The 12,646-nt window shown below is 44.1% G+C and overlaps 1 protein-coding gene across 1 annotated transcript in view; it reads left to right on the top strand.

Annotated features, from left to right (window-relative positions):
* svep1 (sushi, von Willebrand factor type A, EGF and pentraxin domain containing 1) overlaps positions 1-12,646 on the top strand; it is a gene marked incomplete at its 5' end in the record, with an annotated part of 111,231 nt that overhangs the window by 22,997 nt on the left and 75,588 nt on the right. Inside the window, 2 exons of the mRNA XM_084166004.1 lie at positions 2,503-2,758; positions 4,579-4,755. Of these exons, the coding sequence (XP_084022130.1) occupies positions 2,503-2,758; positions 4,579-4,755 (433 nt within the window). The remainder of the gene's footprint in view (positions 1-2,502; positions 2,759-4,578; positions 4,756-12,646) is intronic.

Below are 12,646 nucleotides of genomic sequence, written 5' to 3'. Positions count from 1 at the left end.
CAGTCCATGCGTGCATACATTTTTGTGTATGGGTGGTCCCGGGGATCGAACCCACTACCTTGGCGTTACAAGCGCCATGCTCTACCAGCTGAGCTACAGAAAGTGGATACTCATGGATGCGCATCGCAATTGTAAAAATGTCAACACAATTGGAGACACCACGTCATTTTTGGAGACATGTTATTGACAGTAAACTATTGTAGATGCGACTGCTAACTAAATAAAACATTTTAGCTGGCTAGCTAATCATCTTAGCTAAATGTGGGGCAAACAATTCAGTTATTTACCGTTAATTTGAGGGATTGGGGTGAAAGAAATCGAGTTACATAGTGATACTTTACGATATACTGTATTGACAATATCGCAATATTTTAGCGCTAGTTGGCTGTACCTGCACCAAAACACCATTATTGTTCCTTCATAGCTTGTTCTCAATCTTTTCACATTGGGAGCCAATTTGTTTTCAGCACTTTTATTTCCATGACTGATCAAAACTCGTTCTCATGGCTTTCTGATCCCTCTGCAACAGACATATGGTGCGCAATAAAATCACAGTATCGAATCGCAATACGTATAGAATCATGAGACTCGCAATGCTGATGCATATATCTTATCGTGAGGTTCCTGGCAATTCCCAGCCCAAGTTCATTTGCCACAACAAATCTCTTCGCTAGCAAACGCGATGTCTTCTCCAAAACGGCAATGTGTCTCCAGCAATGTTTACTTTTTTGACGTTCTATGGCATCTCCACTTTCCAAGCATATATGACCACATGTAATATTTTGTTAAGTGATGCAAATAGTGAACTATGTAGGGCCAGGATGTAAAATATATGTAGCTGCAGCAATTTCTCTTATCTGATATGGTAAGTAATGGGGCTTAATTTATAGCTCCCTAAGAGTTTGACGAACGGGTCCGTGCACGCGATTCCAGATATCTTTACCTCTGAATAAACTGCCTTTATTATACCATATCCACCCTGTCCAAAGTCTCTACTTGGTCTCAGTTCTCCAGTAAACTTGTGATTATCAACACTAACCTCATCGTTGTGGCGGCGGACAGCTAGCCTGTATCCCTCATCAAGTTGAGTGGCAATGTTATTTTTTCGTTCGTACCAATTTTTGGAAAATCCTCGGGTGTAGGACTTTCCGCCTTTAGTAGAAACCTGTTGAATTATTAAATTTGGTCTGGGAGGTCCTAATTGTTTCGTTGCCAATTTATCTTCATTTGTTCGCCGACAAAAAGGAACTTCTTTCAAAGACACAATCCGCTCTTTTCTCAGTTACGTTCATGGTTACGTTACGTTACGTATGACGAAAGCGCGTAAGTGCAAGCCCTCAGACACCCATAGAGATTGTATTGAAGGCTCTGAAATTTGAAAAAAATAGATTTTACATTAGAGGCTATGAGAGACTTCTGGGCGATTTTCAACCTGACTGAAATCGCCCCAAAAGGGGGGGGAGCCATTTGAAGCACGACTTTAGCCTGATTCGACATTTAGTGGCAGTGTGGCACTGTGGCAGATCAGACGTATAGATTACAACACTGATAACTACTGTTGCCGTGATATAATTGATTAGAAAAAAAATCCCTTCCTTTTCCCGTTTGGCAGTGCGTCGCCCATATCGCCCTATTGAACAGGCCGCCCCTGCTCTCCATTAATGTCTCACACTCACGCCATCTTGTTTTCACTTCCTCATCTTCTTTATAGTCCTTATTTTCCCCTTTTCCTCGCATCCATAACATTTCAATTAATTTCATTCCGAACAAACATACCAACTGTAGCAGGTCTGTGTTCATTACAGTAGAGCAACACAGACTAGCAGAGCAGATGTCTCTCACTCTCTTTCTCTCTCCAGGATTTCTCTTCTGGGCAGTGGAAATAATGTTTCTCTGTGTCTTTAATGTCCTGTCTAATTGTACAGGGATTGGTTGTAAACTCCAGCTAAACTTAGTGCTGCGAACCAGACCCTGTCTGAGGCAGTCCTGTCCTGGGTTCAAATACTATTCGAAGTCATTCAAATACTTTGTTTGCTTTAACCTGCCTAGAAAAGCCAGATGGGCGGCGTTTACACTTTTAGGACTATTCTATTTATATATATATATATATATTTTTAAACCTTTATTTAACTAGGCAAGTCAGTTAAGAACAAATTCTTATTTACAACGACGGCCTACACCGGCCAAACCCTCCCCTAACCCGGACGATGCTGGCCCCATTTCGCCAGGCAAGCTCCGTCAAACACAGATAAAGTACTTGAAATGATTTCGAATGGTGTTTGAACCCATGTGTGTGTCTGAGGCAGCTCCACTCTGCTATAACAGGGTTGTTCTAGTGTTCTAGTGGTTAGCTGGCTGCTGCTGTAAAGGCTGAATGCATTTGCTATAGACATGGAGTTACTGTATTCACTTCACTCTGTGCCGTACCTGATGACGATCCAACAACATCCACCATCCATTCACACCTGTATTCATTCTTCAAAAACTCTCATTCTCCCACAGCAAATCCTGCGTCACTCGCGGGCCAATGCCACCAAGGTGATCTTCCTGATAACGGATGGCTACTCCAACGGGGGCGACCCTCGCCCGGTGGCAGCTGCTCTGAGGGAGCAGGGGGTGGAGATCTACACCCTGGGGATCTGGCAGGGGAACATTAGAGAGTTACATGACATGGCCTCACACCCTAAGGACCAGCACTGCTACCTGGTACACAACTTCGCAGAGTTCGAGGCCCTGGCTCGCCGCGCGCTGCACGAAGGTGAGGCGGAAGGGGCACTTGAATAGCCTGGGTACCGGTCTGTTAGTGCTATCTTTTCACTCCTTGTCATTCCTTGTCATGCCAAACATGGAATGATGGCACAAACAGACTGGTACCCAGGTTAGAGAATGAGTCAATGAGAGATTTGTGGGAAGAAAATATTGAGTGGGATATATTTTTCTCAACTAAGGTTACAGCAGCGCCATGTGACTAACCCACCGGCCCAAAACTGGTTGAATCAACGTTGTTTCCACGTCATTTCAAACAAAAAAATTCAATATGATGACATTGAGTCAAGGTGGAAAACTAATTGGGATTTGCAAAAAGTCATCCATTTAAGGGAAATTCGACCAAACTTTTAACCTGATCACTCAACCAAATGTAAATAAAAACTAGATGTTGAACTGACGTCTGCGCCCACTGGGAACGTATTTTTAAAAAGTGAAGAATTTCTGTGGAATTCCATCCACATCATGAACACAGTTTGCCCTGTATGTCCCCTGTGTCTAGCCAACATATAACATCATAAAAAAGGAGGTAAAATACCTTCTCCATTCCCACAGTCCATGTGAGGGAGCAGAACCCAGAAATAGTACCGGAGTCATCGTTTCTCAGACATCAGTTGCATCGGACCATAAAACAACAACATGCAAGCACCGAACTGTGAATATTATGCCATTTGGGACGCAGCCTATATTAGAAACTAGACAGTGGTAAATCAGTTCTGTCAGACAGAAAGAGGGATAAGGTTGTCAGAGTGTGAGCCACGGCAGCCAGTGCATGTTATCAGGGCTCTCTGCCGTGTGTCTCTGTTTTACTGACTCTCCCTCTCTAAGTCTGCTCCCTGGCTCTGCAAACTCCAATCTGAACACCAGCTCCTTAGCCCTATAGCCCCAGCTTCAGCCATAGCTTCAGCCCCAGTCCCAGTTTCAGCCATATATTCAGCCCCAGCCCCAGTTTCAGCCCTATCTTCAGCCCCAGTCCCAGTTTCAGCCATAGCTTCAGCCCCAGTCCCAGTCCCAGTCCCCGTTTCAGCCATAGCTTCAGCCCCGGTTTCAGCCATAGCTTCCGCTCCAGCCCTATACCATTGATTTCATTCCACCAGGCAAGATCAATTAAGTGTAGCTAAAACATTTGAACCCAGGTCTCTACCCCTGCCGACCCCAACCCCTGGACCGAACACCATCCTCAGCCATGTGTGAAAAATATCTGGCCCACAATGTTCTTTGTTTGGTTCCTACTTCTCAGGAAGAACAATCACTCGGCCAATCCTGCTTCTTTTTTTATTATTTATGAGAAAGGCAGATAAGTGCATCCAGCCCTAGCTTAGCGTAGCCTACATGACATTTTTACTATTACTCAAGACAGATGTTTATACAGTAGTATGCCAATTTACAGCAATCTACTCTGTTATCAGGATTGGAATTGACTCCATCGTTTTCAGTAAAATGACTCAGAAAACAGTTTTCTCCCACCAGTGTGTTGACCAAACCAGTGGCCCTTTGATTTAATTCACCGGTTACCTTCTAATATCACAAATTGTCTAGAAAAGACCTCACACGCCACCTTGACAGGGGTTCGAGCCCCGGCTCAGCCATCTGTCTGTGCCCCTAACATCCTTTTTGTCCTTCTCTGACTCCCAAACTGTTCCTTCATCTGTTCTATCATAAAAACTATAAGATGTGTAAGGGGAACGGAACTGCAAGTTCGTAAAATTAAAAATTAAAAAGGAAAAGATAAAAGGTTTATGAAAGAAAAACGTTGCTAACATCCTCTGGTGACCTTTGACCTTTGTGTTTATGACCTTTGTATCCCCTCAGACCTGCCGACAGGAAGCTACATCCAGGAAGATCTATCCCACTGCTCGTCCCTGTGCGATGCCGGGGCGGACTGCTGTGACATCATGGCCAGCTGCAAGTGTGGCACCCACACGGGCCAGTACGACTGTATTTGTGAGAAGGGCCACTACGGCAAGGGGCTGCAGTACGAGTGCACAGGTAGGAGGACACAGACACAAGGGAATGGACCCAGTAAGGACAGCCATGTTGACTCTATTCTTGTTGCCTCTTGAATGAATAAGTAAACATAAAATACATTTGAAACTCTTATCTGAGTCTTCTACACTGCATCTAATGGCATCATTTGAGTCCATGCACCACACGTTCTGAGTGCAGTGGTTTCAAGAACCTTTGTCAGTATGTACATCACCCTGTACTTTGGAGAGTGACATCATCATGCTGGTTTGAGACAGGATGGTGATGCTTATTATGTGATGTCAGAGTGTTTCACCCTGGGCTATCTGCCTATTTCACCTCTGAAAACAGACCACTTGGCCCCAAGATGCCTGTGAGCTCACAGTGAGTGAAAGTCAAGTAATTCAGTGTCATTCATCCACTAAGGAGGCCATGTATCAGTGTGTAGAGAGGCCTGGCAGGGGTCTCGCTCTCTCTCTTGCTCTCTCTTTTATTCTCTTTTTTTCTTTCTTTCTTTCTTTCTTTCTTTCTTTCTTTCTTTCTTTCTTTCTTTCTTTCCTTTCTTTCTTTCTTTCTTTCTTTCTTTCTTTCTTTCTTTCTTTCTTTCTTTCTTTCTTTCTTTCTTTCTTTCTTTCTTTCTTTCTCTCTCTCTCTCTCTCTCTCTCTCTCTCTCTCTCTCTCTCTCTCTCTCTCTCTCTCTCTCTCTCGCTCCCCCCTCTCTGTCTCTCTCTCTCTCTCTCTCTCGCTCCCCCCTCTCTGTCTCTCTCTCTCTCTCTCTCTCTCGCTCCCCCCCTCTCTGTCTCTCTCCCTCCCTCTCTGTGTCTCTGCACCCATCCTCAGCTGAGCATACACACACGTCACATGTACCTCGCTTCCAGCTTAACACATTCTAACCTCTTTGATTCTCTCCTTGTAAGCTTGTCTGATCTCTTCTGTATTAGATGTAGGAGAACATTCGCAGACATTACGAACACCTTTATTGAAAGATAGTCTGGTCTGAGGCAGCCCAACAACACATGTCTGGGCCAACGATTTAATCAACAGGTTACTCAGTGAACAACACAGTTAGTAAGCTCTGTGATTGTTGGAGAGTTAGGAGACTGCAGAACGAAAAACAAACAACGGGCCGCACGATGACTGAAGGCTGTATTAACCATCAGCGTCGTTGGATACCGATCACCCGTAACCAAGAGGGGCGGAAGGGAAGGCGCCAGTAGCAAATCAGATGATTATCCCGTTTTCTAATTGGAGCGAAACTAGCTAACAATCTTCTCTTCTCTACAGGAGTAAATGGGTAACAATCAATGCTGTTTTCTCTCTACGGGTCTCCCTAGATTGCAGGGACCAGTTTATGCCCATTATTAGCACCATGTGCACATTTCTGTTCCAGCCCAGCACACCTGGTTCAACAAATGAGGGGGCTTGATGATTGGTTGAATCAGTTGTGCTGTTGCTGCTAGGTAATAACAAAAATGTAACACTGCCCCTGAAATATGTTGAGAGGAGAGGCCATCAGCGTCATCAATGAGAACGCCTCCCAAATCCCAAATCACAATCAGATGTCGAGTCAAAAGGCAGTCTGCTTATTAATCGTTGTTTTGTGGTTTAATTAATTGCAGAGAGCAGACTGTGTGTGTGTGTGTGTATGTGTGTGTGAGCATGTGTGAGCATGTGTGTGTGTAAGCAGACAGACATCTAGGCTCTGAGGGAGGAAGATGGCGTGTGACGCTAAGCTAGACCGCACTGCTTCCTGTCTCGGTCTGTCTAGCCCTCTCAAATTCAAATCTGCACCTCGAAGCCAGTTCCACTGCTTTTTACTCATTCTTTCTCTGTAATCAGGGACTTATTTAGACCTTGGACACCAGGTGGGTGCAATTAATTATCAGGTAGAACAGAAAACCATCAGTACTGCAGTAAGATTTGAATATCCCTGGTCTAGCCGATAGGCAGGCAAATCTCTATGACCATAACAAATCTCTACCATTACTTCAAAATGGCCAAGGCATAAAAACCTGATATATTTTATATATAAATGTGCTACTGTATACAAACATGTGTTGTAATGGACTTTCTGAAAGATAAAAACAACAGCGATCCACAGTATATGTTTCAGACCCACATACGGGCCATCATCAGCCACAAAACTCAGGATTTGATATTGATGTTGGTGTTGTGTTTCTGTGTGTCTCTGAAACGCCACCAGGCTTGGTCTAGCGATTGGTGTTGTTGGAGTCTGTGCTTTAGGGGTGCCAGGGGTCTAAGTAAGTAGTCAGTGTCCGGCACCCCTGGACTGTGCTGTTGTTGGCAGAGATAGTGTTGTCTAAACTTTAGATTGGAGACTGGAAGTACTGGAGTATAGGGGTGGTTGGGGACCTGATACTGTGGATGGGTGAGGGTGAATGTCTGGTCCTTTGGTAGCTTCAAGTACTGGACTGAGGTATTTGAATACTTTAGTCTGGATACCACACATCTGACAGACGGTCTAGGAGGGACAATAATTTGGAATCACAGAGTGACTTTGTCTGATAAGTTGGTTTTATTGAATTAGCTAGAATAAGTTAAAGTAATAAGGAAGAATTGTGGGTATGTGATGTGTGTATACTATAGCTAGCTGTTTGGGGACTTGTTTCCATTCAAGCATGTTTGGAATGTATTGAGATAGATAGAAGGACTTTGTGTTGCTTCCATATAGCCCCCTTCCTCCTTGGCCACCCGTTAAGTTACTAGCCTGATCCCAGATCTGTTTGTGCTGTCTTGACAATGACCATAGCAGCTGGCAAGACAGCACAAACAGATCTAGGATCAGGCTAGTCAGTTATAGGACTCAAAGGAAAAACATGACACAGAGCGGATTCCTAGTGCATACCAACAGCTGTTATCAGGACTAGCCGGACACCAGTGAGGAGAGAGTGTGGTGGATGCAGTGCAACATCTCCTCTTCTCTTCCTCTCATCTTGGCTGGACTATCAAAGCATGGGAGGCCTGGGAGGAAGGAGGGGAAGACTCCTGGACTGTGTTACAGTAGCACAAGCTGAATGTTTATATTTTCAGGTTGATCTTTTGTTCCTCTCTTTTTGGGGTGAGAGAAAGAGGAGAAAGGGAGAGAGAGAGAGAGAGAGAGAGAGAGAGAGAGAGAGAGAGATGGAAGGAGAAAAAAGATATGAAGGGTAGAGAAAAAAAGTGAAAGGGGCAAACAGACAAAGAGAAAGAGAGGGGGAGAGAATGAGAGGGAGAGATATGATGTAGAATGCTAGAGTTATAGCTCTGGGATTAGCTTGTCCATCTTCCTTAAATCAGTGGTTCTCAACTGGTTTTGCCTTGGGACCCCAATTATTCGCATCCTGTTTTTTTGGTTGCCAAAATGCAATCTGGAGAAAAATTTTTTTATGCTATATTGATAGTAAATGTAGCAATTATATGACAAGGGAACTGTCACAAGTGTCAGTGTAATGCGGTGGATCGAAGTCAGGCGCAGGACACAGAACTCTATGAAAACGTACTTTACTGAATAAGTAAAGAAATCAATACAAAATACCTCCACACAGGGAGGAACAAACCCGCTCACCAAACGACACACGAAACGAAAAACAAACACGCACAAAACACATTGGGAGCCACCGGGTTAAATAGGGAAGGAGTAATGACATGATGGGGAAACAGGTGTGTGACAATCAGACAACAACAGGTAGAACATAGAAACATAGAACATAGATCGGCAGTAGCTAGTATCCGGCAGAATCCGTGACAGGAACAACATTCCCACCCTTTTAATTGTCAATAATAAAATGTTGTCCGTATTCTTGAGGAAGAATGTTAATAAGTTTGAGACCACAAAATCAACCAAACCTGCTAAATAGCACTGCTATTTACTGTGATTGAAGAAACATCGTTCAGAGATTAAATTATAAACAAATGTAGGTTCATTATCATTTCTACACACTTTCTACCTGGTTTTAGTTGTTTAAGTTCAGACTGGAGTATTTGTTCATAAAAAAAAAAGAATGTGACCAAAAATTCTAAAAAACCCATTCAAAACCTCCCATGACCCAAATTTGGGTCGCGACTAGGTCTGTTGCGGTGACTGTATTACCGCCACACCGGCAGTCATGAAGGCAGTCAAATTCCGGCGTTTATTTCCTCTAAGCTCACACTGTAAAGATTTGCTCTCGTCAGATTGGTCCGATGATGTGCACATAAATCAGACGCTCGAATAAAAACAACAAAAATGTGAAAAAGGAAGGGAATCTTGGATATACTGGAAAGGATAGAGAATTCCAGAGAAGAGGATGAATGCTGCAATCGTCCTCCTCCTCCTCCTCCTCCTCTACTCTAACCCCCTGTCAGCTCTCCTGTGTGCAGTACTAGTAATGTACTGTAAATGCAATCGGGACAAGCGTTTGGTATGGAACTAGAGGAATGCATGAGAACCGCTAACACTCTCTCCAGCTCTTCTCTCCCCGCACTCTCACAGAGTCTTCTGTCAGCCAGGTCAAGCAGACAGACAACAGCTACAGTGTTCCCTATCTCAAGGGCTATGTCCAAATTATCTCTCCTTCCTCCTAAAGCGTGCACTTGTTCACTCCCCTTCACTGACTTCAAAGAAAATGTAAAACAAGATGATGTAAATGCCCACTAGCCCATGCCTCCACTAATCCAATGCTTTTAGATTTGTGGGAAAGAGTGAACGAGTGCACATTTGAGGAGAAAGGAGATATTATTGGGACGCACCCAGCCACCCACTGAGTTGTGGATCAGGCAGGTCAAACAGACAGACAACTGCTCCAGTGTTCCCCATCTCAGGGTAAAAGACAAATGGTTCCAGAGACAGACAGGGCCCCGATACGGCCCTGATACTAGAGAGAGAATCACCGGGCTCCCGCTGATTTATGTACTCCTGTCCTGATCCAGCGAGTCAAGGAGTTGCTTGGAAAGACAAAGGATGAGAGACAGGGCTACGGTCCGTAGAGAGAGAATCACTGGGAGAGAGTGAACTTCAGTTCAGTGATGTAGACTAGTCCTGAGCCAGACATAAAGTGATGGAAATGCTCAAACTTTTCCGCTGTACTTTTGAGGCCTCCCTGGCTACATGTGAAAATCCAGATTCTGGCAAACACCAATAGCATTGTCTCGTCAATTAACTGCTTTGCATTTGGTTAGCCAACGTAAATCAAACATTAGTCTTTTATATTGAGCAATTTCACTCGTAGCTAATCTGAACCCAGGTCAGTTTTGATGTTAGCGGGATCAGACATAAACCCCTTTTTGTGTTTTGACTTAAGTATATAGTCATATACACTACTTGCTATGACCCGTTCATACACAAACAATAACAACTACTATAGAAGTAATATGATGGAGGAGGGTCTGACGCAGACAAGGAGCTTACCTTAGGGAAGCAATACAATACACGTGTTTACATTGTCAGATGACCCTACACACACTTCTTCAGCTGTGTGTGTGCGTGTATGCATTCGCCTGTGTGCGTGTGTGTGTGTGTGTCTGCTAAGGTTATGTAAACATATCCATGAAGGATCTCTTCCTAAATATGAGGCTCTAACCCCCCCACCCCCCACCCTCCCCAACAACCAATGGCAACGCGTACACAGAATAAAAGCTGCGGAGTGCCGGTCCAAAACACTTTTTTTGGCAGCGGAGACCGTTCTGGCGAATGCCTGTGATTCTCTGAGGATACTTAGAGGTTGGAGGGTCAAGGAGGGGCCTCCTCATTTCTTAAATTGATAGGATGGAGGTTTAGAGGTTTAGATTTTTGTTTTTTTTCTGATGCTGTTGTTATTGATGGGTGAGGACTGGAGGAGATTATATATCTTTTGGGGGGCTTTGTTGTTGTGGAGGGGGCTGATGCTCCTAGCAGTCAATGGATGGACAGTGTCAGACTGGACTGGTGCCATCACCCCTGAGAGAGACAGAGCCCATTTGCTGAGTTATTGGGATGAGAGTCATGGAGAGAGGTTCGCTCTATATCAAGCTTTAGTTGTTTCAGTTATTGAGAGAATTTGTGTCTCCCATAGAGTCAGGGCTGGATTAAGAAATCGTAGTCCCCGGGGCTTTGGGTTTTTATAGCTCCCCCCTTCCCGGCACACCCTAATTTTCTGTAAACAAATCCAGGCACAAATATGCAATTCGGTGTGAAGTAAATCTAATAATAAACCATAATGACATTTGAAATGTGGCATACAGTGAGGGAAAAAAGTATTTGATCCCCTGCTGATTTTGTACGTTTGCCCACTGACAAGGAAATGATCAGTCTATAATTTTAATGGTAGGTTTATTTGAACAGTGAGAGACAGAAAAACAAAACAAAAATCCAGAAAAATGTATGTCATAAATGTTATAAATTGATTTGCATTTTAATGAGGGAAATAAGTATTTCACCCCTCTGCAAAACATGACTTAGTACTTGGTTGCAAAACCCTTGTTGGCAATCACAGAGGTCAGACGTTTCTTGTAGTTGGCCACCAGGTTTGCACACATCTCAGGAGGGATTTTGTCCCACTCCTCTTTGCAGATCTTCTCCAAGTCATTAAGGTTTTGAGGCTGACGTTTGGCAACTCGAACCTTCAGCTCCCTCCACAGATTTTCTATGGGATTAAGGTCTGGAGACTGGCTAGGCCACTCCAGGACCTTAATGTGCTTCTTCTTGAGCCACTCCTTTGTTGCCTTGGCCGTGTGTTTTGGGTCATTGTCATGCTGGAATACCCATCCACGACCCATTTTCAATGCCCTGGCTGAGGGAAGGAGGTTCTCACCCAAGATTTGACGGTACATGGCCCCGTCCATCGTCCCTTTGATGCGGTGAAGTTGTCCTGTCCCCTTAGCAGTAAAACACCCCCAAAGCATAATGTTTTCACCTCCATGTTTGACGGTGGGGATGGTGTTCTTGGGGTCATAGGCAGCATTCCTCCTCCTCCAAACACGGCGAGTTGAGTTGATGCCAAAGAGCTCGATTTTGGTCTCATCTGACCACAAAACTTTCACCCAGTTCTCCTCTGAATCATTCAGATGTTCATTGGCAAACTTCAGACGGGTATATGTGCTTTCTTGAGCAGGGGGACCTTGCGGGCGCTGCAGGTTTTCAGTCCTTCACGGCGTAGTGTGTTACCAATTGTTTTCTTGGTGACTATGGTCCCAGCTGCCTTGAGATCATTGACAAGATCCTCCCGTGTAGTTCTGGGCTGATTCCTCACCGTTCTCATGATCATTGCAACTCCACGAGGTGAGATCTTGCATGGAGCCCCAGGCCGAGGGAGATTGACAGTTATTTTGTGTTTCTTCCATTTGCGAATAATCGCACCAACTGTTGTCACCTTCTCACCAAGCTGCTTGGCGATGGTCTTGTAGCCCATTCCAGCCTTGTGTAGGTCTACAATCTTGTCCCATCCTTGGAGAGCTCTTTGGTCTTGGCCATGGTGGAGAGTTTGGAATCTGATTGATTGATTGCTTCTGTGGACAGGTGTCTTTTATACAGGTAACAAGCTGAGATTAGGAGCACTCCCTTTAAGAGTGTGCTCCTAATCTCAGCTCGTTACCTGTATAAAAGACACCTGGGAGCCAGAAATCTTTCTGATTGAGAGGGGGTCAAATACTTATTTCCCTCATTAAAATGCAAATCAATTTATAACATTTTTGATATGCGTTTTTCTGGATTTTTTTGTTGTTCTTCTGTCTCTCACTGGTCAAATAAACCTACCATTAAAATTATAGACTGATAATTTCTTTGTCAGTGGGCAAACATACAAAATCAGCAGGGGAACAAATACTTTTTTCCCTCACACAGGGATTTATTTGCTGCGGCATCCGGAAAACAATTGGCTTTTATAAATGCATTTTATGCATCATTTGCATGACAAAAGACATTAGCAGAAACTAAGATACTTTGAAAAACAGTGCTGCTCTT

This window comes from Coregonus lavaretus (assembly GCF_964263955.1).
Source record: "Coregonus lavaretus genome assembly, chromosome: 7".
Taxonomy (NCBI): Eukaryota; Metazoa; Chordata; class Actinopteri; order Salmoniformes; family Salmonidae; genus Coregonus; species Coregonus lavaretus.
The sequence above is the reverse complement of the archived record's forward strand: the minus strand, read 5'-3'. Positions and strand labels throughout refer to the sequence as shown.